At 40.2% G+C, this 27,181-nt stretch overlaps 1 protein-coding gene across 2 annotated transcripts in view; it reads right to left on the bottom strand.

The window, feature by feature from the left end:
- ctnnal1 (catenin (cadherin-associated protein), alpha-like 1) overlaps positions 1 to 27,181 on the bottom strand; it is a 61,575-nt gene that overhangs the window by 13,424 nt on the left and 20,970 nt on the right. The window contains exons 2-11 of one of the 2 annotated variants that reach the window (XM_015043242.1): positions 18,313 to 18,502; positions 11,764 to 11,951; positions 10,257 to 10,376; positions 8,873 to 8,962; positions 8,501 to 8,671; positions 6,537 to 6,737; positions 3,695 to 3,784; positions 3,284 to 3,442; positions 2,613 to 2,705; positions 1,482 to 1,632 (exon numbers count right to left, since the gene is read on the bottom strand). In XM_015043242.1, the coding sequence (XP_014898728.1) occupies positions 1,482 to 1,632; positions 2,613 to 2,705; positions 3,284 to 3,442; positions 3,695 to 3,784; positions 6,537 to 6,737; positions 8,501 to 8,671; positions 8,873 to 8,962; positions 10,257 to 10,376; positions 11,764 to 11,951; positions 18,313 to 18,502 (1,453 nt within the window). The remainder of the gene's footprint in view (positions 1 to 1,481; positions 1,633 to 2,612; positions 2,706 to 3,283; positions 3,443 to 3,694; positions 3,785 to 6,536; positions 6,738 to 8,500; positions 8,672 to 8,872; positions 8,963 to 10,256; positions 10,377 to 11,763; positions 11,952 to 18,312; positions 18,503 to 27,181) is intronic. The other variant, XM_015043252.1, reaches the window with a different exon arrangement.

Consider the following 27,181-nt stretch of genomic DNA (forward strand, 5'->3'; position numbering starts at 1 on the left):
TATATTTTTCACAGAAAAAATATATTTTATATATATATATATATATATATATATATATATATATATATATATATATATATATATATATATATACATACATACTTACAGTTTTCAAATTATTAATATACATTATTAAGAAGAAAAAAACAAACTAACCCGGCCCTATAGGTAAAAATGTAATTGCCCCCCTTGTAGAAAAAGGATTACGATTAACTCCATTTTATTTTCAATTCTAATTAACACAAGTCGACTATCAAGTCTGATTACCGCCTAACCAAGAAATCACCGTCTGCCAGCACGAAGGAGGCTATGATGTTTAACAAAGCAACACATCCCACCAGGATCTGAAGATATTCAGGAACAAGTGAAAAACGAAAATCATCAACATTTATCAGACTGGAAAGAGTTACAAAACTGTTTCCAACAAATAGGGACTCGAATGAACTACATTTAGAGCCATTATCCCTAAATGGAGAAAACATGGAGAAGCTCTTCAAAAACACACGGCTGACTCATCCACGAGGTCTCAAAAGAACCCCGAAGAACATCTGAAGCACTGCAGGTCTCAATTACCCCAATTAAAGTCTGTGTTCATGATTAAACAAAAAGAAAGAGACTGGGTAAAAATCAGAGATCAAAAAAAAAAAAAAAAAGGTCTTGATTAGTACTGCCGGGAAAATATTCTGTGGATTAATAAGACAAAGGTTTAACATTCTGAAAGGTGTCCCTCCGTTACAACATAAAACTAACACAGAGTTGGGTTGGCTTTGCTCTTTGAGGATCTGACCGACATGATGCAACTGATGAAAAATCCTTAGCTATCGGAATATGACCTTTATTCGAAGATGAAAAAAAAAAAAAAAGTTTCATTGTGACAATGTGGAAATACTTTTTTCAACATTTAACTTTTTCTTGATGAAGATAAAACTTTTGATTTTAGGAATCTGCCCATGATATGCGAGAGCTTCAGCTTCAGAACAATAAGCAAAGACACGCAGAGCAGAGAAGAAACAAACGCATAGAAGTTCAAGGGCAGTGATGATAAAATACTCCCCACGTCATGTGATGATTCATTTTGAAAATGATAAATAAATAAAAAAAACATGTCCTCACTGCTTGCAATGTCTCAACTTTCATTAATATTTCTGAAAGATTTCAAGGACAAAATGATTCATCTGAGCTTCAACAGAGAATGTTATTTCCAGCCGAGAGACAATCAAGCTGCAAGACCATCAGCTGTAGTCTGAAAATGTATTCGCTGGGGCAAGAGCAAAAAGTAGTGGCCTTTTTAAACAATGTTTAATTGTATTTGAAAAGGCTAAAACATTAAAAGATGGATTAGCACATCGATACAAAAGGAAAACATTGCCAACTTCATTGTCTGCAGATTCAAATACACGCTGCTGGATTCTGAAAGCAAAACAGCAACCTGCACAATTGCCCGTGTTTTTACAACGACCGTCAATCAAACGTGAGCACACCTCGTCTTCCCTCGAAGACGTCGTTGATCTCTTTGAGCAGCAGAGCCATGTCACAGAGCTGGGAGTCCCAGGCCTCGCAGAACACCTCCAGGTTCTCCTTAGCAATCTTACTGGACGGATGAAGGGCCAACGTCTGGGCAGCGGAGATGATCTAAGAGAGTGAAGAAATACCATGACGCAACTTTTGCTGTTACGGTGATCAGCTGAAATGCACAAGGAAGCCTTTTAGTGATCGGAGCCAACTTATTTTCGTCTTGAACACAGAAATAAAATCTCTTTCCTGAATTGTGAACACGCCACGGCAAGCGCCCCTGAAAACTCTCTTCGTTGTGGAAGTTGTTACTGATTGAGGAAGACTCAGAGCTAGCTATTTTCGGTATTTGAAACATTTTTTTTTTTAAATTAAGTGAGAGGAAGTGCATAAATTGTAAGTTAAGCTTGGCTCCCCTCCCTTAGTTCATGTATAAAAACAAAAAGTATATATAAAAAAAAAATTAAAATTCTTAGGTTTTTGATTAATAATGTTACAATTTCACCTTATCTCATTCTCAAGAGCCCATATTGTGTATCGCTACGTCTCCTGAGCTGCATGCTTTGTTATACCCCTCACCTACACGCATCCAACACATCCGCCGCCTACCGTGTTGTACTTAATTGCCAATTACCCTGTGGGCCACCCCTGCATTAGCCTAAGCGGACACAGACGGATATCACCAGCCCTGGCCTGTATACCATGGCATTATTGATTGGGTGACCCTTGAACTTAGGAGCTGAGTCATTACTGCAGCGTCGTGTGGAGCCTGACATTAGCACCGTGGGACAGGAACAGTCCACACTGCTGGATAATTACTGCCACAAATGGTTTTCAAGAGCAAATATAATTAGATATGTGATAGGCGAACAGCATGTTCTGACCGGATGTGAGGCACAGAGAGGAGAAGGGAAACATGTCTGCGTCTTTTCCTCACCAAAACAATAAGTGATCATTTGAGTTAATCCCATAAAGCAAAGTGTTAAATGTACAATGGATTGTTTAAACAGAGACGAAACAAGCTTCTTTCTACAGTCGCAGCCACATCGCACCGAGATATAACACAACATCATAACGCACGGGGAGGTTTGTTACCCTACCTGTGGACCAATGACATGAAAGGTCTCCTCTGCGTGTATACAGGTAATCTCTAATGGCTCTGTCCCCGACACATGGCACAACAGTCGGCATGTCTGGAAACAAACAAGAGATTTAATCTCTTTTATTCGTCATAATAAATAGTTTATTAGTGAGGCAATGTAAGTACACCCTATTTTGTGTTCTGAGGCTTTAATAATTAGGGCATAATGAATATTATTATTATGCCCTAATTATTAAAGTTTCAGAACAAGTGTAATGTAATCTGGACATATGAGGGAAAAATAATTACCCCCACCCCCCAAAAAAAGAGCTAGTTGAGCCACTTGGCTACTGTGTCCTATGCTACACCATGACACTGCAAAAAATAGTATTCATTTATTTATTTTTTAAGTTTAAATGAATGAAGTGGGTTTTGGTTGCAATCTAGATGCACAGGAACAAGGAGGAAATGGCTCTTTAGATTGTAAGAATTGCTGACTGGTGAAACAGGGAGATGTGGATTACCAATTACATTTAATGTAACGTTTTAATGCATTTTTACAATATGGAGAATATACAGAAATTTGCTCTACACCAATGAGTCATTAAAACAATGAGTCAGACAAATACAATCCTAACTGCAACTTTCCGCGGAAACAAGAGTTTCCCCTTTGCTGCTGACCCCACCCACCTCCACCAGCTGCTCCTTCTGCTCGGTGAGCGTCCGCGAATACTCCGCCACGGCCTCCAGGTTCCCTTCGGCGCCGGCGGCTTTGAGGGCCCTCAGAGGCAGATGCTCGCCGTGAGCTTTCAGCAAGTCGGAGGCGCGGCCCACCGCCACCTTATGGAGCTGGGCGGCGGGGAGTCGAGAGGACAAACAGCGGCGTGTGAGAGAAAACGAGAGAGAAACGAACTCGCCTTGCTTCTGGTTTTAAAGAAAGCCGAGACGGAGAGACGGGGCAAAAGTGACAGGGAGTTGACAGGAGCGGAAGAGGTGAAGCGTGGAAATATTAGAAAGAGAGGAGCCGAGCTACAGGCGCTGAGCAGCTCACGTCTCTGTGTCTGCGAGGGTCTTTAGCTTCAGAGGCAGACTGCCGCTCACCTCTCGTCTCAGGTCACCGATGCTCTGGCACGTCTTCAGGATGGCCACCTCCAGCTCCTCTGTGGCCTCTTTGGCATGGACAGACTGCTGCTGTGACGACGGGACACAGAGGAGGATAAACATGCGACACAAATACAAACACGCACACCTAGATGTTGATCTCATAGTTCAAAACAAACAAACAAACAAAAAAAAAAATTAAATAGCGAACATATGTGAAACACAAAAGGCCCGAAGCACTTCAGTTTGTAATTCCGTCCGACGAGTTAACTGAAGCCGAATTACGTGATCTACAAATACCACACAATTTTCTAAATTTTAGAGAGGCCGTTGAAATAAAAACCGAAGCTAAAGCCATCATTCACAGTCTTAAACCTGGGCAGTATGATAACATGCAAATATTATCCTTTTATCGTATAAGCACTGCAGCAGCCCAGCCTTTTCAAGTCTCCGCACGACCTTCAATTGGGGGGGGGGATTAGATGAGGCTCTACAGTACAATTATGCAGCTGCGGGCTCTCTGTGCACACTGCTAGAAGTTTACAGAGAGGAAAAAAGCTGTGGCATGAAGGCTCATCGCATTTCGCAAGTCTGTCGCTTTTTGAGACCAAGGAGACTTCTGGTGACTGCAACAGAAAACTACGTTCTGTTTCTGTGTTGGCTGACTGAGCTTTGGTAAGAAAAAAAAAAAATATATATATATATACATACACATATTATTATTCAGGTGGGTTACTGTGCGAGGTGGCTAATGAAGAGTGCGTGAAAGGATGCTGTGCTTCCGTCGATATCAGTCTGCAAGCCGAACGCACCGACAGCTTCCGCAGGAAAATGACGTGTGAAAAAAAATGTAAATAAAGCATTCTGCACATTTTTAGTTTTCATTCACAAAACCATTAAATGAGAAGTAGTGGGATACTCAGCGAGGATGGTAAAAAGCCTAGGTTCAGTTCAAAACCCTAATCTAAGAGTCTAGAGGCCAAGAAGGTATAAAATTGTCTTATTTTGATTTTTGAGTGGACATGCACTTATCAGTCGGTTCCGTCAACGATCTAAACTCCTAAGCAATCAATTGCAGAACAAAAACTATTCAACTTGTAAAAAGGACTTAATCTGAAAACAAAAAAAATAAATAAATAAATTGCCCAAAATATATTCCAATAAAAACTTTGAACCTATAATAGGAAAACGATTCAGCTAAACTTTACCAGACCTTTAAAGACTGTAGAAAGCCTGTCTTATTTAGGGTATGTGAAAAAGAATGTTAATAAGAACAGCTTTTTCTTCCACTCCTAAAGCGACGCAAGTTGTTTACCAGAAACACTCTGCATCCTCCGCTTGAAAGCTAATAGAAAACTCATTATGGTTCAACAGGCGCATCGACTGTTGCTTATTACTGCTGTGAAATGTCGACAAAACAGAAAGAGCCCTTGTTGTGCATAGATACATGCGAGTTATCTGCAGCAACACCGTATACCTCGACGTCACCATCGGTCTGTTGGCAGATGATGAAAAAATGTCACCAGGTTCCAAAAAAGATTGGTTGGGACCGAGTTCATATTACTCAATTGGCGTCCAGTGAGTTTGAAAGAAAGTGATGCTGAATGAATTTTTCATTGCAAAGCTGGAACTGAGAGATGGAGAACAAACTAAACTTGAATTTGAATACACAGATTTAGTGGGAAAAGAAACTACACTGTTCTGTCTTCCCACTATGCCCAATTTGTTTGGTTTTTTTTGTTGTTTTTTTTTTTTTTAAATTTGTGCTGTAACAGGGATAGATAAGCAAACATTATATGTTGTGACCAAACAGAACAAAACGTCCCATTTCAAAGTTGCCGATAAGCATCGTTATTATTCAGGAAAAAAATATTCTGTGTATCGAAGAGACAAAAAAAAAACAAAAAACGAATCTTTGTGAAAGAGCTACGTGTCCTATAACAAATGGCATAAACCAACACACACACACACACACAAAAAAGAGCATTATACTGACAATCAAATATGGTGGCAGTGGTTAAGGCACAACTTTAAACAGCCAATTCGTACTCAAAAACCAAGGCTGCTGAATTACAGTAATTTAGCAAGAAACAGTGGGACAAAATTCCTCCAAATTGACTCGCAAAAGACTCCCAGGTGTAGTGGGTCCTTGATGAAGAGCAATTACTTTTCCACAAAGAGCCAGGTTGGTTTTGGGTAACTTTGTTTCCTTAAATTCAATTATCATTTGAAAGCTGCCTTAGCATTTTCTCTGGTTATTTTTGACACACAAAGTCATCTATTTACCAAACAGAAAAAAAAAACAAATGTGCAGGGGGCAAATGTTTTCATGGCAAAGACTAGATATGTACTGTGGTCCAGATTCTCACCTCTGTCCATTCTGTTTAAAACAAAACAAAAACAAAAAAAACAGCCTTTTTGTCTGGCTCACAGGTCCTAGCATCTTTTGACTCACGGCTGTCCTTTCTTGTTGTTAGCAACAGAGAAAATAAGAAAACTGCAACAATTGTTTTAGTGCAACAGATACTTTATACATTTACAAGTTGTCCCCATATTTGTGGAGGGTAAAGTAAGTTTGATATCATGTTTCATTTTTTTTAAATAACCTCTTATGAAGAAATCTGACTGATTCTGTCCACCGACTGACGCATTTCGTTCCCATCAGTAGCAACAAGGCCCCGTTTTATCCGACTGAACGCATTTGTTGTGTGTTTTCAGTCGTCCAAATCATAATTACGCAAACGCGTTGCAGTCGAGGAACTCTGCGTTTTCCCCTCACTCGGTTTCGTGCTGCTTTCCAAACACCTCTGCAGGTACGAACGAGAAGCCTGCGCCAACGTACCGCCTCGATCCAGGCGTGCACCAGCTGCTGGGTCTCCTGGCGGGCCAGCTGGCACACGCCGAGGATGGCCTGCCGCTGCTCGTGACTGGTGTAGGGCGAATCGGTGAAGTCCTCGGTGCGCTCCACCAGCGTCTCCAGCTGACCGGCCACGAACTGCGGCGTCGAAGAGTGCAGGTTCTCTCTGAGGCACTCGACGCTGCACTGCAGAGCGGGGAGCAAGAGCAGGGTTGTTATTTCAATAACATGAATAAATAGGGCGCTTTTGTGTAAAAACAGGCACTTTTTTTTTTAAACTTATGCTTAAAAAAAAAATAAATCAACCTTTGCACACTGCTTCTTACTAAAAAAAAAAACAACACAACTAAAGCTAATGTACTCCCTCACCCTGCTCTTTTCCATTTCTTTTATTTCTCTTTCTTCAACAAAGAGCTCATTTTAAGAGCGTCTGCTTACATGCTGAATGATGATCAGTTTACATAACTTTTACTAAAGTTAGCCATTAAAACGCTGTGAACCCTGAATTAAAAGCAACGGCAATCTCAAGGCCTGTCATTAAATACTTTCCCTCTTTGAGGAGCTGCCCTCAAAGTGCTTTCTCACAGGTTCGCTTCTTTCATCTTCCAGCGGAGAGAGCGGATCAGCAAAGTGCATCGGAGAGCTTCTGTGGCGATTTACACGACCGCATTGACAGAATTACAAAGCGAGAACGTACGCGTCGCAGTTCTGATGAGTCTCATCTGAAGCTTCGACAAACAACGAATGCAAGAGTACCGGTAGTTACTCTGCAACCGCAGTCTGCCTCAACTTTCCCCCAGCCGAGTTTCCAACCACAAACTTCGATGTATTTTACTGGGTTTTTATGTTAGAAAATGCTTCTACAAATTACAATCTGAAAACTGTGGCAAATATTTGTAGTCAGTTTCCGTGAGGAAAAAAACAAACAAACAAAAAAAAAAAAACAAACGCCTTTCACGGGAAATCTTTCGGGGCATGTCTCTACCGGTTTTGCGCATCTGGAGACTGAAACTTTTACCCGGTATCCTTCGTCAAACAGCTCAAGCTCACTCAGACTGGATGGAGAGAATCTGTGTGCATCAAATTTCCAAGTCTTGCAACAGAGTTGGGTTTCAATATGAACCGTGACAGGAACACTGCAGCAAAACAGAAATGCTTTGATCTAATCCACTCCCGTGTAGCTCTGGCGCCATGTTCGCTGTTGTTGTCCTGCTGAAAGGTGAATCTCCTGCCCACCTCTAACTGCCTTTCCTCCAGTGTTGCCGGGATGCTGTGGCAAGGGGTAAACGTTTTTCAAAAACATCTTTATTCTACGTTAATTTTCCAGGATGTCCCACCTGGGCTGTGCCTCTCTGCAGCTCCTCCAGCGTTACCATAGGCTAGCTAGGCTGCTTTCCTGACTGAACAGACATCCTAAGCTGACCAGTCTTGGTAGTTTCACGGCTTTAGCATTTCTTCTCTTTCCATATGATGGATTGAACAATGCTTTTGTGGGATGCTGCTGTTGGAACCTCAGGATTCTGTTTTGCAACCAAACTGCGTTTTTCAAACTTCTCCACAGCTTTATTCCCTGACCAAACATGTGTTCCTTGGTCTTTGCGATGCTTCGATCATCGATATTCTCTAACAAAAATCTGAGATCTCTAGAGAATAGCTGTGTCGATATTTATATAGACGCAATCAGCTGCACCAGGGACAGCGTAAGAAAAAACATGGTAGGAATCAAGTGTGTGCCACACTTTTAAGATCTTTATTTGCAAAGAATCTTGAAAACCCCGTTTCGCCCCACTTCTCTCATTGCAAAGTGTGGAGAATGTCAGTGTATGTACATACGAACGCATTTGCGAATCACTGTTTAATTCAAAAGTCAGGATAGTGTCTTTTCCAACCAATCAGATATCGGCCGAGCGACGTGAGGCTCGTTTCTTTGCAACAAAATGTTATTCTACCTTGAAGTCTTTGATGCTGTTGTAGATACTAGTAGGGAGGACCTTGTTCTCCCCACAGCTCCGCGCCTCGGTCACTATCTCGATGACCTGCTCCAGGGCACAGCGCATTCGGTGGAACACGGCGTCTTTGTTGATCCTCGCCGACTCGCAGTCCGGGTGCCTGAGGCAAGTCTGCGGAGGGGGTTGGATGTGAAATGTCAACCCCATGTACCCTCTTCGTCTCTCTCTCTCTTTTTTATTTCTCTTTTACTTAATGTGTCTCAACTCAATTACCGCACAGACCCAAGCATGTCGGAAACCTTGAAACTGAAGGGAGGTTTTAATTTTGAAGCTGGACTTGATCAATAACGAATGACCCGGGGTCAGCGTTACCTTGGAGGCCGTGAGGAGCATCATGGTGCATTTCTCCAGCACTGCCCGGGCTGCTGCCATTCGCGCCTTCTTCTTCTCGTCTTTCAAGTCCTACAGCACAAATACACACACACACACACACACACACAATGAAAACGGATGCCTTTACTTTAGTAAACACTTCTTACAACTCTCAGGGTGTCCAAGGGATATGAGGCATAAAAAGGATCCTGCTCGGTCACCCACATCTAATCAGGATTTTTCTGCAGGTTACACATGTGCAGCTTTGTGGGTTATCTTTCTCCTTTCTTTCTTTTTTAAGCGACATTACCAGAATATAAAAAAGAAACCCTGCTTGTGTCACCCTGCATGGATTCTACATGGGAGATGCGCAGACTGAATTCTACAGACACGGGATTTGAAAACGCCAGCTGAATCAACTCCTCTGCAGGCACTTTGCCACAGATTACAAAGACGATGTGATTATCCGTCATTATTTTTGCCTCTCTGCTCATCTGCTTTCAATAGCTGAAGATGTTTTTTTTTCTTAAAAAAAAAGAAAGAAAAAGACACGTGCCTTTCCATGCGTGAACATGGAGAGTGAATGAGAGGGTGTAAATACGACAACAAAAAAAAGTGGCAAATGAGAAGAGGAAGCGTTGGGAGCGACGTGACGTGCGTTTCGAAAACCTGAGCCCCCCGATGAAATTCAGACAGATGGATGGCGGATCCTCCCTCCCTGTCTGAATAACGCAGCCGCCGCATTTCACGACGACTTCCGCAGGCAAAGCGCTTTAGCTGCAGAGGCTGAACGTATGCATCAAAGTGGGATTAGCAGTCCTCTGACAGCACAAAAGTTTAGAACCCCCCTTCAAGTCGGAGGGTGTTTTTCGAAGCACTGAGTGCAATGTTTTGTTTTGCAAATGTGCTGCAATGTGGCTGATGGAATGCGCCACGAGAAAGCACAGGTCAGCTCCTTTCGAGACTGAATCGTGATGTAAATATTCTTTGAGGAGCGTGAGTCACAGCTGACCTGTGAGTTGCTTCTAAAGACTGGCGATGCAAAATAAATATGGATAAGTAAAGAAACTTTGCAGAAAGAAGCCAGTCTCATTCAATTGTTCAGATATTTTTAAAATATGTAAATATTTCATGGTTGGATTATTGACTTTTTTTTTTTTTCTTTCCCCCAGAGTGTGCTGCACTTCACTATGCAGACACTGCAGTTTTCAAAGTCCAGTGTTATCTCATACGATATAAATTTATGAAAAGCCCAGTTTGGCGCGTGGCATTCACAATGAGGAGGAAACTAAAGGGTTTTTCAGACTTTACTTAAAATACTTGATAGGGTTTTCTTGATTAAAAGACCATGAATGTAATGTTAATAATTGCATTGCTCACTCACATTCTGTCTGTCTCCCGTGAGGTGAGCGAACTCCACCATCTCGTTGCCAAACTGGCTGAAAATCTGTACAAACTCCTGGAAGGTGCTGACTCTTTCCAGTTTGTCAAGTGTTACAAGAACCTGAAAGAAGCAAAAATGATCAGAGAGGTGAGATGATTAGTCGGTATGCGTCTCGGTATGCGTATTTATTAGCAGAGGCGGTTTCAAAACGGTGGAGGACAGATTATCCAATGCTCGCATAGTAACAAATGATCAAGATTAAAATGTGGACCGTGGATGTGCTTTGCGAAAGTGTAAACAGCTGTGGAAACATATTTCACGTTTTGTCCCATCGCAACCACAAAATTCTGCTTTTAACTAGAAATTTGTGTAACAGATCAACACGAGGTGGCTCCTAATGGTAAATTAGAAAGAAAAGGATCACAAAAAAACCAAACACAGGATTAAGTACTAAGCACACCTTTACAGCTGCGTAACACAGCATCACGACTATAAATGAGCCATCAATTTAATTCAGGCATGTTTGAAAGGTTTTGCATCCAAAGTTTCAGGACACTCTCAATGCATATTCATGTGTTGAAATGAAAAACGTGAAAATACAATTTAGAATCTGTGGCCAGCCTCTCAAAACATTTGCGTCTACTGACACCGTCCACCCAATCTCAGTGAGCTTTGAATTGAACAAATTCACCGCTGCTTGGCAAAAATATTCAAAATCTGACATCATTTTCTCTCCACTTTAGAATCATGTACAACTTTGCGTTGCGTTGTCACATACATCCTGAGAAAAAAATACATTGAAGTTAGCGGCGGAAACCTGAAAATGGAAAAAAGTCCCGACAAGATTATCTTGCAAGGATCTGTATTATATTTATATTTTTCATTTTAATTGCATGTCTTCCCCTTCTCTCTCCTCCATACTTCCTGTCCATTTACTGTTAAATAAAGGCCACTACACACTAAAAAAAAATCAAGTTAAACAGCCTAAAACCTCTACTTTGGAAAAACAACAGTCTAGTAAGTTAGTCGTTGAAGATTTGCAAGCCAGCAGGAACAACACAGCGGCAGCAGCAGCAACAGCTTTTATCTGTGCTGCATAAAGAGGAGGAAGAGATCTAATTGTGTTTGCCAGTAATGGAGAACAGAGGGCCGTCGACTGTCTGTCCGAACAAAGCAAACCGGTCGTGATTAGGCCCCCGTTTCCATTCTTGGCCCAGTCTGAAGCGGCATCCATATCACACCGTCTGGCTAAGAGCACAGCCAGATATGAGGGAGGGAGGGAGGGAGGGAGGGGGAGAGAGAGAGACGGTCCCTGGCCGGGTGTTTTCATGTGGTCACTAAAAGTGCTGCTTCCCTTCAATTACATCCAGGGTATTCTTTCAAAGAGGGGGGCCACTGCTTACTCATCAGGAAGATAAAGGACTCAGGAGTGTTTTCCTTGTGCGTGTGACTGAGTGTTTTGCAGATGTTGTTCAAGGCAGGCGCGTCTCATTTCGGCCAGCTTTACCTTATTGCGTGACGTGATTATCTGTTTGATGACGATGCGATCGGCAAGGACGAGGACTTTAGTGACCGACGAGAGGAGCAGGCGGGCGGCCTTTACCATCCCAGTCCTGTCACTGAACACCGTGACACGCCCGTCTGTCTGAGGCTGCATGGCTGACCCCACGTCTGTCAGCTGGGCGATGGCATCGCCTAAGAAACAATGACAGAGGTCGAACCAGGTTCACTGACAAGAACAGAAATGTATTTGTTCCTCCTCAGAGGTGTGAATTTTCAACTTATAATACGTAACTTTGTAATTAGTTTGTCGTGTTGTTGAACAAGTATTGTAATGTTTTAAATGCATACATTTTCAGGTGAATCTTGGTAAATAGACTATCTGAGAACCAGGCCTCCACAACCTAGTCTCTGGGATATTGATTTAAAAAAAAAAGGGTAAAATTCAGTTGTATCTGAAAAGAGACAGTCACCTCATGTTTGTAGCTATCCTTGTTGTTTGCACACTTTTTTCCACCACACATTTTCCGTCCACTCAACTTCCCATTATTTTGCTTTTAGTGGGGTGCTTTATACGTAGGCCAGTTTATTAATTATATATTTTAATTCTTTGAGAAACTGAACTTTGGATTTTCATTGCCTGTAACCCATTACCATCAACATTACAGAAATAATATAGAAACGTATCCCTCTCTGTGGTGAATTAATACAATATAACTTTCACTTTTTGAGTCGCATCACAAATATATATATATATATATATATATATATATATATATTCAAAACTGAGCTGGAGAGCGTTCTAGAGACACTGGTCTTATCTCGCGTCTCTCTTTTCTGAAGTGTGTAATCTTACAAAGAGAACTGAATTTAGTGTCCAAAGCAGTAACTGGCAAGAGAAAAATGAAGAATTAATTTTGTCTGATCATAATTAAAATATATTATATTATTATATCTTACATAAAATCCAGCAAGAAAGTTTTAATGAAACGTGCATTTCTGGCTGAATGTCCCCGGCCTTACTTTTGCACAATCATATCATGTCACATATGCATCAGTCCGAGAGTGAATCTAAACCGAACTGATCTAAGGTTTGTACATTAACTTCATTGCACCTCAGTACATTCATATGAAAAGGACATTCAGGTTGAGATGAGAGCCGAATGCTTTAGCTCATCAGGAGGCATACTAAACCACAAACCTACTTTGTAGTGCAGAGCGATTTTGCAGTTCATAATTTTGCACTTCTCTAGGGCTTTGCAAAATAAAATAATAAAAAAGAAAAAACTTTAAACTTCAAAACTACAGTGGAACTTTTGAGTCGCAAGATGAGACATTCTTCCTGCATTCCTTATCAAAACTGTGCTGCGAGACAGCTTTTGATTTATAAGTTGGCGCAGTAGCACTTTCAGACTGCTAACTTATGAAGCCAGTCACTAAGATTAGGAGAGCAACATCTGTCATCATAAATAACTTTAGAACTCGGATGACAAGTCGTCTCTTAGGGGGCAAAAAGTGAATGCAGAAATGCTGTGGAAACATTATTTTTTTTCCCCTTACTATCTTCTTTACTGTGTTTTTATGCTGCGAAAGCAGAACGAGAGCTGGCTGAGATTCTCAAACATGCAATCTGGGCAGAGAGAGCCTTAAGGTTTCCAGGATATGGAGCCTCTTTGTTTTTCCCCGATATCATGAGATCTGGATCTGTAACAGGAAGGAAAATACAGAAACCTCCACACTTTAGTAAGCTGGCAAGATAAAAGATGTAAATGGTTGTTAATAGTCGTCTAAACTTTTTAACTATTGATCCGACTTCAGATAAGGACAGGTGTAGGTGAGTAGTTATTTTTGTGGCCATTATCCGGATTACAAAGATCAATCATCTCTGCCTTTTTTTTTAAAAGTTCATATTTTATTTGTCTTGCCCATTTTGAAGAGTAGCTCAGAGAAGAAATCATGAACCATGATGACGACTTAAAAATTCCTATGAACTCTGACAAAACAGAAAATAAATACGCATTTAAAAATATGTACCATTACATGTCACTGTTTACCCCGCTTAACAGGGGTATTAATGTCAAAAGGTATTTTCTAAAATTATGAGATTATCTCTTTTTTTCCTAATAAAAGAATACGTTGCTTTAAGGATTTCTGCATATTTAGCTGTATAAATCAATACTTCTTAGTGCCTTCTCTGTTGCATCACACAATAACATTGAATTTTCTGCCAGCCGCCTCCTAGGGGTGGTTTTGCAGGTACTTTGAAGTCTGAATCTCCAAATTCAGATTCAGATGAAATCTACGATAGCTCCCCCGCCCCCAATCCAATATAGCTTCAGGCAGCAGCACATACAAAACGCAGTAAGCGTGGTAGAAATAAAATGTTTACGTCGTCTTCTACGGGGTCTGTATTAAACCAGTTACACGTGTTGCAACGTGCATCACCATTTGTCAGCATGTTCATTTAATGCTTGAAGGCGTGGAGTGAAGAGAAATACACCATTATTCACCTTTCTTAGGTTTTTGGCGCATAGAGCTATGCAAATATACTGGTTATGTAACGTGCAGACTAAACAAAGTTTAATTGGATTTAATATCATTCCCAGGTCAAAATTCTGGACTCCAGGATTAGTGCACCCTTAGTTTTAAAATCAGTTCTCTGGGGGAAACCAATGGAGTTGTGTGAGGCAACATTGTTATGTAATGCTATGCCAGTCTATTGCTTCCCACCTCTGGGAGTACATTTACAATAACAGAGCCAACTTGACCCAAACAAAACTGCATGCTTTGTGGAGACAATTTTTCATGCCAAAAACTTCAAAGCTAAGGAAAAAGCTTGTGAATATGCCAACTAAACTGAAATTTATAAACAACCGATCAAATTTCTCCAGGGATTCACAGCTTCCCTTTTTCTTTTCTTGTTTCTATTTCCTTATTTTTTATCCTAAACAAAAAAAAAAGAAAGAAAAAACCTTAGATGCTCCCACTAAAGAGAAAACAGACTTTGGAATCAGATTGCGGAGTAGAGTCTGAAAAGGAAAAAAAAAAAAAAAAAGCTCTCATAGCGAGAGGATGAGGACACAGGCTCTGACATCACGTAATGCAGTTCAATTCTCTTCCAGGTCTGGCTGGTCCTTTTCAGGAAGCAGCCCGGACAAAATGATTGTATCTGACATGCTGCTATTCGCAGCCAGCTCTGCTAACAAGTTAAACTTTGTGGCCGGGCTCAGAGGAGATCCTGTCTGAGTTCCTTGACTGTGCTGTAGTAGTGAGCGAAAACACAGTCAGCACTGTGTTCTCCATATGTAGAACATGGCATCCCTTCTGCAGGATGCCAAATCTCACTAGTTATACCAATCAAGAGTCCAAATATTTGACTGGATACATAAAGTGGAAAATGCTTCTTTTTTTTCATTTTCTAATGCAGTTTGTATTTTAGTTCAACTTTACTCTTATTATAATGATAATTGCAAAGAAAGGCTCAGATAGACAGATCAAATAAACATCAATCCCTTGCCAACTACCTCTTCTCCCCCCGCTGACTGTTTAAAAGATAAAAAAAAAGAACAAAGCTTATTCCTTTTGATCATACAAGACGTTTAGAAGTCGGGTGGCAGGAACAAAAAAAAAAGTTATAATGAGCAATGGTTTAAAGTTTTTTCAGGGCCAACCCAAAGGCAGAACTCTGAATGGATCATTGTGAAAACTGGAGTAAATTAGTCACAGCAGGCAGAAAAACACGCATGTGTGTTAACACATGCACGAACAGTCAGCTTCACCTATGCACACACAGACTCACGAGAACATTTCCTCGTCAGCCGACTCAACTCCTCCCGACAGCAGCCTCTTTGTTAGAGTTTTAGCCGTCATAACAAATCAGCGGTGTGAGAGGACTAAATGCTTATTCTACACTGGCTGGTTCCCCCCGCGTTAACCTATTGTTATAATGTTGGGTTTAAAGCCACTGAGACGCTGTTTGCCCCCAACTGGAAGAAACGTCACACCGTTTCCAGCTTAAAAGGGCAGATTAAGAAATGTTGCACCTAAATTTGAAGTTTGCAAAACCTAAACCATGAATCTTCTTCCCGAGGTGTTAGCACAAATGCTAGCCTGTGTTTTCTAACCATAATAGTGGCTCATTTTTTCCAAAAAATGGAATAACGTAGCAAACAAAGCTTTGTTTAAAAGGCCCCTCAATCTTTACCTTGAAATGTATCCCATATGTAACAACTGTACAAATAGGACTTGCAAAGACATTGGACTTGGGAAATTTTTTCAGAGTATGTGAAGATAAATACTTACCAAAAATGGGGTAAAATTATTTTTGCCCACTTTATTAGACTAAGTACAACATCCATAAGACTGAGCCACATTTTTAAAAGTTAACTTATTTAGTTCCTTGCTGGGACTAAACAAAAACATACTCTGGACAGGATAAATTTGTATTGGAGTGCAAATGTTTTTTAAAGGAAGTAGAAAAATGGTAAGACAGGAAGAGGCGACACCATGCATAGAGTGGGTAAGTGTAGTGATTGCTAAACCTTTTGTCCTTGTAGCTTCCCTTTTCGTACCACCTCACCTTCCTGCTGGCATCCATGTACATCCCTGTACACACAAGGGTCCCCTGTGCTTGTGTGTGTGTGTGTGTGTGTGTGTACAACTACAAAAGAAAAACTCAAAGTGATTTAGTTTTTTTAGTTTTTTTTGCTTCTTATAGAAAGACATGACGTTCTAAGAAAATAATGTTTCCTCGTCACCTTTCTGCATATTTAGAACATATTGATCATCAGATGAACCTGGAGGCCACAGATCTTTTCAACAGGCGGAGAAATGTGAAGAACACTGTGCAGAACAATGTGCAGCCTGACGGGTGTTTTTCCTTTTTTTTTTTTTCTTCCAAAATTAAAGTTTACATGGAAACCTAACCTGACAACTGCACTAGATAATAAACATCAGTTTATGAACATTAGCGAAACGGGACCCACATATTTACACAAGATGCTGTAAGTCCACCCATAACTGTGCACATCATGACCTTGACTTATTTTTTTTTTACTTAAGAAAAAAAAAAAAAAAATCTGGCTTGCTAATCCCAACGTAACATTTTTCTAAGTCATTACACTACTTTGTAAACCACATGCAAGCCAGTACACGGCATAACCTTGCTGATATAATTGCAGTGAATGAATATGTGTACAAGTTAATATTAAAATATTTCTAATTTATAAAACACTTTCTATGGAAAATTATGTGTTAAACAACACAATCTACCCAATCAAGTGTGAACTAAACTTTTGATAATCTTTTATTCTGGGTTTATTATAATGCATTACCCATGTAAACGCATCCTGCAGCTGTTTTTTCATCCCCAACTCAATAGCCACAATGTCTTCATTATTTTCTAGATGTGACGAAAGATTTGACAATGACTTTAAAGATATTTTTCGCATTTTTCGTCACTTCCATGTAGCAGGAATCAAATGTTTACTTGTTTTGATGATGTGAATGGCAATTTATTTTCTTTCAGTTTTGCATAATTTTTTTAGAGTTACTGTTTTATAAATGTAATCATTAACCTGGACTCTGCCAAGAGATTGCCTAAACTCTAAGGGGCAAACAAAATATTAACAAAAGGCTTTTCGCCAAAAGGATTTTGGTGCAAATACAGCAAATTAACCAAACATGACTTTCGACAAAGTCTTTACAATAGGAGCTTTAAAAAATAAATATTTGGGTCATCCTAATACAGAAAAACTTTCTTTAGATAATCTGCCTGATTCATTTAGGATGATGCTAAATCTGTCAATTTCTGCCTCCCATACGTGTTTCTGATGAGACAGGAACAAAATGCACTTAACAGCTGCTTTGTACAAACTCGACTTAAAAAGAGACATCCAATACAAATGCTTTGGGGTTTTTTCCCCCTCAATTTAAATCTAACAGGTTGATATTTCTTCAGGTAACAACCATTGTCCAATAACCTTCAATTATAGCCCATTATCCATGTAAAGGCAGATTAATTTCCTCTTCTACACAACACCCCAGGGTGCTGCAGCTGTTTCCCTCCCTACCACCCCCCCGCCCCCCTCGCCTTCATCCCCAACTCAATAACCACAATGTCTTTAGAGCACTCTGGAGGTCTTCTGGTGTAATACCGGGTGACAGCTCGGTTGTCCAGACTAATCGAAATTTGCTAAAATTTGATAACACTGTGAAGCCTGAAGGTGACGTGTCCAAAGCTTTATGAAACTGTCACACTTTGGCTTAGCAAAACACTGATGAGCAACTCTTGGCTTACCGAATGGTCTGCTCAGCACAAACTGTCCAGAAAAGCCCCGAAATCTCATAAAGCCTTTTTGTGCTTACAACAAAAAGATAGAGCGTTATCTTAAAAAAAGACACTCTTGTTAGTATTGTTTTGTTTTGTTTTTTTCTGCAGAGCAAAGTGTAATTTTGAAACAAAGCAGGAAAAATGTCCACCGTTTTATGAAGTTTAAAACACACAATTTAGATAAAATGTTAAGCACCTGCAAAGGTGCTGCTAAAGGATTCCTACCTGCTCTGCGTGCTTCAAAGCACGCCTGACCCATTTCATCCTTCAGCTCCTGGTTTTCTGAGGCAATGGCCTCCCCAACGGCGACAAAACGCCCCACTGCTACGCTCACTGCCTGACCCACGCGGTGAATCGCTGCCGACGTCCGCTCAGACTTCTTTGGCCTGTCTTTGTGGTTTATCAGCGTCGTGATCTGCAGAAATTTAAGGAGAAAGACAAAAAAGAAATGAGGATTTTGTTTTTTTTCTATTAAAATAAGGGTTGGAGGTTTACTTTGAACAGAAAAAGGTGCTCAGTGCTACATGCATTTGGACAGTTCGGTGGAATACTGCTCTTAAATCAACAATCCATTCTCTTGTAGGGTATCAATATTTGCTGTACATTTTGCAGAGTAAATAAGGAATGAAAGTCATAAAGACAAGCAAACAAGGAATGAAAAAGACAAAGTAAATACTGAAGGACCCAAGAATTTATGTCGTATAACTATGAAGAAAAATTACAAATATTCAAAGCAGCTGTTCTTGGCTCCATATTTAACACTGTAGGTAAATACAGTGTTTAAAATATTACATTTTTAATCTTTTAGAAAAAGAGATTTGCACACGAGCAATTATATCAAATAGCATCTCAACAACAACAACAACAACAAAAAACAGCTAAAAAGACACATTTTTTAGGGTTTCCTATTCAGTGCAGTCTAATCCAGGACAAGTAAGTGGAAACGCACTGAAATACGTCCTCTTGGTAACACGTATCAGTTATAAATAGATAAAGGGAGTCATTAAATATTTATTGGCTGCGTCTCCTTCTCTCCAGCTGTTGTTATTGAGTGTATGAATGGGGTGTGTGTATGTTATAAATCATTTAGTCCTTCAGGAGGTGGGTGGTCCTTTTAATTGGCATATGACTGCAGGTGGCCCCACGAGGGGAATCGGTGACAACAAATTATCCGTACACAACAACACATTTTAAAGACCGGTCCTTGTTGAACCCCGATGTGTCTGGAGCAACTTCTTGATTTGTCGTGGTCTTAAAAAGTCAAAAGATACCAAATCCATAAGACCTTTATACAGTCCATGTTGGTCAAACTAAGTTTCAGAGAATCAACAGAGATTTCTTGAATGTACGTATTGTTGTGCGCCGTCGGTCAGCACTGTATGACGGTCAAAGGGAGAGAAATTATTTTAATCTAGTTAAAACCACTGATTGAAAGTTACAGCCATGACTTATCAGAAGAGCACCACCTACTGGCCGACTGACAGCAAAGTTCTCAGATGTGTGGGGGGGGAGGGAAAAACATGCAGGCCTATCTTCTCATGAACTAAACCTACCAGACTTTATACTAAAGCACAGCTTGAACAAATAAGTCAACATTAACTTACCAGGCTCCCAAACATATTGGGTAAAAAGGTTAAGTATGGCAGTAAATAACTAAAACAAGTGCTTTTACTGTAGCTGGTAATAATGTGTATTTTTTTTGGTGCAGATTTCTTCTGCTGGTCAATTTGAAGTGTGCAGATAGTCTCTTACACACTGATTCTCTCAGCCTATTGGCATGTCTGGGTGAAGCTGTAAGAAAGATTTCACATAAATGTGGCTTCCTTTGTGTGAATGACAGAATGCTGTCACCTCACAAACTGGTCAAATAATTTTCAGGGCAAATCTCACGTCAGCAAAGGACCTACGTAAAATCAATTCCTTAAGATGCTACTTTTTCTTTCTAAGTCTATTATCACTGCATCGTATCCACAGTAGCATCTTTATACAGACTGTTGGTGCCAGGGAGAGTACAAAGGGCACCAACGGGTTTATGTTTAAGAGAGAAAGAGAGCGACTGAAAAACCTGCTGCACTTCACCATTTTCATGCTCTTTTTGTCTAAAAACACAAGTTGTTACATGTCACACAGCTTTTTATGCTTTTAGTTCTACAGTCTGCAGCAACATGACAACATATCCTAAAGTGCACATTAGACTCTTCTTTTAATCAAGTAATATTTTGCGTGTCTTTCACATCTTCTGTTTCTGAATAGCTTTTTACTGCAAGGCATGAATTTTTAACAAATTGAGCACGGAAACATATATTCTAGCTGCTGGTTCCTGTCTCCAGCGGTCACTGAGTGAGAAACAGGAAACGCATCAACATATTCAAAGGATGGATGGATGGATGGATGGATGTTTGAATATTCCACAAACATGGAATACCCCATCAAGAAACATAATTGCACTAACATTTTAAGCAAAAGTAAGACCTGGAGGCTCTCCTCCAATATAAATAAAGGAATGATGTTGAATTGACCTGTAAAGTATTTTGAGTCCTGGATGCATTTATTCAGCCATGCATGCACGCCTGAAGGCAGAAAAGGAATGTGAAATTTGGGATGTATGAGGGAAGGAGGAGGAAAAATAAAGTGAGGAGAGGGAGAAAAAAGTGGCACCAAAAGGCAATAAAATGAAAAAGTTAAACCAAGAGACTCCTGAGAACTAATTTCTCTTTAAGGAAAAGTTATTGAACAGTAGTGGTCACTGTGATTAATGCCCACTATCCTGTATGTCTTAGATGATTTTAGATATGCCTCAGCTTGAGCTCAAATTTAGCTGTCCACAAAAATGCCAGTACTGCCTGCATGAGGATGTGATCTGCGAGGCCAGCAGATAATGTCTTTTATGTGAAACAGTCATGATTCGATAGACAGAACCTAACCAGTGGTGGGCATATAAAGTGGTAACGAGAGGAAACAAAGTTTTCCAAGAGGGAGAACAGAGAGCAGAAAGCAAGCACCCTGGGATTACCTCCGTTATGGGATTACTAGGTTTGGTACATTTAACTGGGCCAGGCAAACAGGAACAGAGCCGGGTGGAGAAAACATAATATTGATACAGTGCAATGACACCGGGGAGGGCTTTTTGTGTTTGAGCATTCGTCAGTGGAACTTTGTGGAAAGGTGAAAAGTGCACATTCCTTTTACATATGCCAGTGGGGGGGCTTAACAATCACCTCAGTTAAAATGTTAACTTCTGAAAAAAATTAACACTCCACTGAACCTTTTAGGAACTAAATAACTTCTTTTTTTTTTAAATCAACCAGACATTAGCTACACAATTACATTTTGAGGGCAAACATATTACAGTAAGACTACAAATTGATGAGCACAACGCATGATTTGTCTTCTAAAGTTAAAAGGTTTGTACAGAAAAATAAAAATAAAAAATACAACATGCTATAAACTTTTCTGCCTCGTGCTTCTGTGGCAGTTTTATCAAGGTTTGTAACTTTTCAAATTTAGACTTAAAACTTTTATTTCAACCCCTTTTCTACTAACCTTCACAATCTCTCCATCTACTTTGGTATTCAACCAGTCAATACCAAACAATTGAGCTTTCATCTCTTTGTTGTGCATAATAAGAAAGACAATTACAAGGCCATAAGAAAAAAAACCTCAATGCGCCTCACTGTGAATAACAATACGCTAACCAATTCCACCCACTGGTTAGCAGGAAATTTAGGCCAGAAACTCCAGGACACAGTGACTGACTATAAATCTGAGGGTAACAAAAGGTGGAAACATTTGTGGCTGCCTCCCATGGCTACAGATTCAGTTTCACTGAATGGCCGTGCTAAGAGAAAGTCCGACGTTATCAGAATCACCCTGTCCCGCGGCCCAGTTTTATTTGCTACCGTTCTCATTCTTAATTTTTTTTTTTTTTGACATGCGGGTAATTTGATTGCGTAAACAACTTTTTTTCCTCTAAACATAATTTCTGAGCAGACTTTTCTTCTCCGTTTGACATAGTTGTTGCAGTTGTGTCATTTGAGAACTGCAAAGAATCCCTCTTCTAACAAGAGGTGGCTAGGGAGAAAAAAAGAAGAAAATAAAACTGCGTTAGTTCGAACGAGCTGAACCGAAAGGCCCACTGGGACTTTTATTAAACACACATTGTAGATGTTCATTACAATAATTGCTTGTTTGGTGAGTCCTGTGTTGGCCTGCTTGCTCGTCTCATTTGTTTCACTGATTGCCGTTAAGCTGTGCTTGGCTCACAGACAGACTTGACGAGTAAATCGCTGGGAGCTGTATTTCTCCAAAAGCAGAAAGGCTAAATCTGAAGTAAAACTCTAAAGAAATGGAAGGATGTCCTCACATGTGAGAATGAGGGAATGTCAAGCAAACTAACATTACTCCGTCCAAGCTGACAAGATCACTAAATTTTTTTTTTGTCCTAGTTGAATCCACACAAGGAAAATACCAAGATGTCACCCGTTGATGAAAAATGACAGCTTTCGGCAATGTTCAGTCCCGACTCGCAGCAACAAAATAATTTGATCAATTACGCTGAAGGACAGTGGAGGCTTCCACTGAGAGGACAAAACTTATTTACCTACTGTCAGACCCAAAGGCAACTATAGTGATCTGGACACACATGCAGGCTGATCACCTGTGATCCTGGTGCGTCAACGCCGTCGGGGCGTCATGGCACTGGCGCAGTAATTCATGCAAGAGGACGCCTAGAATTTGTGCTTAGAACTTCTGTTTTTTGATCGGTCTAGTGTGATATTCTAATTTTCCAAGAAACTCATTTTTGGATCTTTACATTGTAAACCAAAAATAAATAAAAGCTTAAAATATTTCTACTCTATGTTTAAAAAACCTCTGCAAAATAAGCCTATTACTTCCTGAAGTGACTGGCAAGAAAAATTGCACTTTTACACAATATTCTAACTATTGAGATGTTCTAGTATATGTTAAAGTTCAGAGAAAAATCCGCAAGTCAAGGCTGAACAGAAACTAGAGGCATATTTTTTTTTGTTGTTGTTGTTTGTAGATAACATTTTGCAGCAGCAGAGAAGGGTTTGGGGGGAAAAATCATTGAGCTCAAGAGAATAACATGAGAAATGTAACACCTTGGGTCATGTTTGTTGAAAAGCCCAAACTTGCAGTGAAGTTTTTCCAGAAAAATCTTTGTGTGTGTGTGTGTGTGTGTGTGTTTTGTGAGAAAAGACAAAAAAAAATCCCTGCTCGTCACCGTAGACAAGCAGTGAATCACTTAGTTAAACAGAACAGAAAATACTTTCAGATCTTATTTCAGCCTGTTACAACACAAAGGGATCATTGTTGCACCCCCAAAGAGAAACATCTCAGAAAATTAACAGTGAAACTGAATTTAAGGCATTTAACAAATGGATGTAAATAACATGAAGAAAAAAACAAAAAGAAAGAAAAAAAAAGATGCTGCAAATATTTGTCTCGACCATGTAGGTTTGTCCAAAAATGGTTCCCAGACAGTATTAGCATCTCTTTATCTGAGCCGTGGCATCCTTGACAAAAAGCCAAGTTTCTGTTTAGCCTTTATTCACGCAATGAGATACATGACGAGCTGTTCACCGGGGGCCATGTGTGTGGGAAGCAAAACAAAACACGCAAGGAAAGCTGCTCCTAACATGCACTTTAATAAGGGAGTAAATTCCCAGCAAATTGGCTGCGAGGAGAATGCAGTTCAATCTTGCGCTGGTCGATAGCCAGACTCTAGCATATAAGGAGATGAAAAGGGAGGGGAAAACATTGTCGGTGAGAGCAGATGAGATAACGTGAAATAAGGAGGGGATTGAAAGGGAAAAAAAAAAAAAAGAGGACACTGTTCTTCTACTGAATGCCTCTCTACTTTGTTTTGTTTCTGTATCACTGAATTGTTTTCTTCTTTTCCAACTTTCTGGAAACTTCTCTCTCCTACTTCTCCTCCTCACTGTGCAGTTGAGGGTCCAAGTTCACCCACAGAGCTAAGCTGCTGCAGTACAGTACAGTGTGATACAGCAGCAGCTTGCAGTATTTAAGCTGCATTCTTCAGGGAGCAGGGTAAAACCCTGCGTAGAGGAGAGTAGAAATATATAAAACCAACATTACCTCATCTTTCAAAAACGTATAGCAGGCCTTCAAGCTCTTTCCTTCTAATTTTAGCTGCAAAATGCACTGCAGATGCTGACAACAAACTGAGAAATTAACCCGAATGAGCAAAGCCACTTTTCTGGAGACCACTTGGTAATTATCATAAAAGAAAAATAAATAAAAAAAAAGAAGCTTTAGTCCAGCAGCCAATTAAAATGAATATTTTGCAGCGATAAGTCGTGTCCTCAAATTAAGGAAGTGCTCATGTTATGCTCTTTCAGTTGCCCATAAACAATGGAAAGAGTTGCTGAGTCTGAAAAAAGTTTACAGGGAACCGGGTTACATTAAGCTACAAAACTGCATCTCACTGTCGCTCCGAGCGAAACCACATCCATGCGTCACATGTCGAGGCGCGTGCGCTAGTCTCTGGAAGTGAAACTAATGTGTCAATAAATTAATTTGAGATTAGTGTGCTGCATCTTTATTCTACCTTTATTTGGCCAAAGAGCTGTAAGAGAAGTGTTCATTTAAAATAAATTTGCTGGCAACAAGTCAATCAGTGCTGGTACAACCATTAATCTTAGCATGTAGCTCATGCGCCAAAGGTTGGTTGGAGTAAGGAATATTAAGTCTGAATACCAAGAAATCATCAAAGATTTTAAAAACGTGTAATGCATTTGAATTTCTCCATACTCCTTTTCTACAACTTTCAAGAAGTGAAAGTTTGTATAGTCGATACATTTGATCATTATGTTGAGAAATAAACTGGAGCATTTTACAAAAAGCAATCGTATCACCCAAAAAGTGTTACGGTCTGGGGTTGGATAACTTCCTGTAATTGAAGGAACCATTAACCCCACACAGGGGCGCCATATTGTTTCTCCCCCATTAGCATATTTAGCAGTGAGTGAATGAGGTTGATTGACAGCGCTAAGGCCCTCCTCCTGGTTCTGATAGGTTGTTTTGGCTGGAACGTTGCATTACTTTATCCAGCAATAGTAGTTCAGGGAGGAGGTGGAGGAGATTGATTTTTTTTCACAGATTATCCGTCTCATAACAAACTGTCACGACGTGGTGACAGCTTTAACAAATATGGAGAAAATATGCTTTTTTTTTATTAAAGTTATGTACTGCAGTTTGAATGAAATACAGCTACATAGCATTTTTTGAGAAGTCTGGATTGCTTTATGTGTATTTTGCACGTTGCCTATGACTGTTGCTTGTGGGGAGACATTTCAGTAATAGGAAAAAAATGTAAGCAACCTACTTGCATTCTGTATGTGAACTGTTGTATGTAAAATTCATGAGCAGTAAATATTGTCCTAGTATCAGTATTTGACCACAGAAAGCAAGGCGGTTGCAAGCCTTTAAAATTGTGACGCTTTTTGTGGGTCAAATAGACTCAAAAAACTGTAACAGCAGCTACTGTTGGGGAGGGGGGGGGGGGCAATAAAATTTTTTGTCAGGGGGCCCTTGTTTTCTGGCAACGCCCCTGATCCTACATAAAATGCTGAATGAAAAATGAAGGTTTTGGTCTGGTCTATGGCGGTCAAAGTCTAGATTCATATTTATTTGCGAAACTGCTTGTAAACCATCTGAAGTTGCTAAATGAAACCATTCTGAACAGAAGATTTAGCCAGAAATCTTTAAAGGTGCGTCCATAGGTAGCTTTCAGGTTTTAGAAGGCAATCGCATTTTCACAGATTGGTCTTACAAAAAATGTATTCATTTTGAATTCCTTTACTATGAATGCAGTAAAACAGGACCACCAGGCTTCCACTTCCTTAAAGCAATTCTGCTCAAAGAAAAGGCAAAGACTCGATAGAACATGACAAACACTACTGACCGTTGCTTTCCGATGTCATTGAGTCTACAGTTTGCTTTTCATATTTGTAATGTTACCTCATGTGTCAGTCTGCCTGGTGGCTTACTGAGCCAGCTTCCTTTTGTCTGGGTCTGGACCGTGGACATGTTATTGTAATCAGTGAGGAAGTGGGGAACATGTGACAAAAAGGCTACAAATCAGACGGCGAGCACACGACATGAACTTTAGCCCACGTGTAGGCCAACAGACATGCAACCAAATGAGACAGACAAGCATGTGTGGACACTGATGCAGACAGACAGAGCGAGGTGGGGGTGTAATGAGGCTTTCTGATAAGCAGGCAGGCAAACGGGAAGGAAAAAAAAAAAAACACTCAGAGACGATCTGAGCAGAATGCAGGGGCAGCAAGTTGAATGACTTTGGATTCCTATCAGACTGTACCCCTCACTGGATATGCATGAGAAAAAGGGCAGTGCTTGGCCTTCCAGCTTGAGTTCAGCAATCACAGCTGACATTTGAATATGTGGAAGGGCGAGCAGACTCCACGGCAAACATGAGCTGGGAAGGGTTGACTGAGAATAATAACTAGCTGCTTCCCAGGGTGCAGAATCAACTCCTCGGGAAGGACAAGAGACACAGAAGTATCATTTCTCTTCATTGAGTGTGCGTGACATTTTACTGAAGAATGGGGAGAAGAACTACTTCCTGCTGCTAAATTATTTACTGATGATGGCCCAATTCTTCTTTACTGTTATTAAAAGTCCCAATTTTATAGCCAAATAAAGTCAATCTACAAAAAAAAAAAAACTCAACACAATTTCTCACCCAAAACGAGTGTCTAAGTAAATGTTTACAGACGTGCGTCATGCTTTTCAGTCATTTCTGACAATTAAGAGAAAGCAGGAGCTTCAAGACATTTTACACACTAACCTTTGATTTGCAGCAGACTTTTTGAAAATATAATGAAATGCCACGAGAACCAGCTTCAATATGAGTGAAACCTACAACTCAAACTATCGTCAAATCTGTAGTTAAGCGTTGCCCTTTGAAAAGCACATGATGTTCAAAACAAACAAACGCTGATGTCTCCCAGATGCAGGCGCAACACACAATGAAGGCTTGTTTTGAGACAATGACGTGACGCCGGTGCGCAGGTCTGAGATCTGG

The sequence above is a fragment of the Poecilia latipinna genome, unplaced genomic scaffold (genome assembly GCF_001443285.1).
Source record: "Poecilia latipinna isolate Pla-1442-1.1 unplaced genomic scaffold, P_latipinna-1.0 Scaffold35, whole genome shotgun sequence".
In the NCBI taxonomy this organism is placed as follows: Eukaryota; Metazoa; Chordata; class Actinopteri; order Cyprinodontiformes; family Poeciliidae; genus Poecilia; species Poecilia latipinna.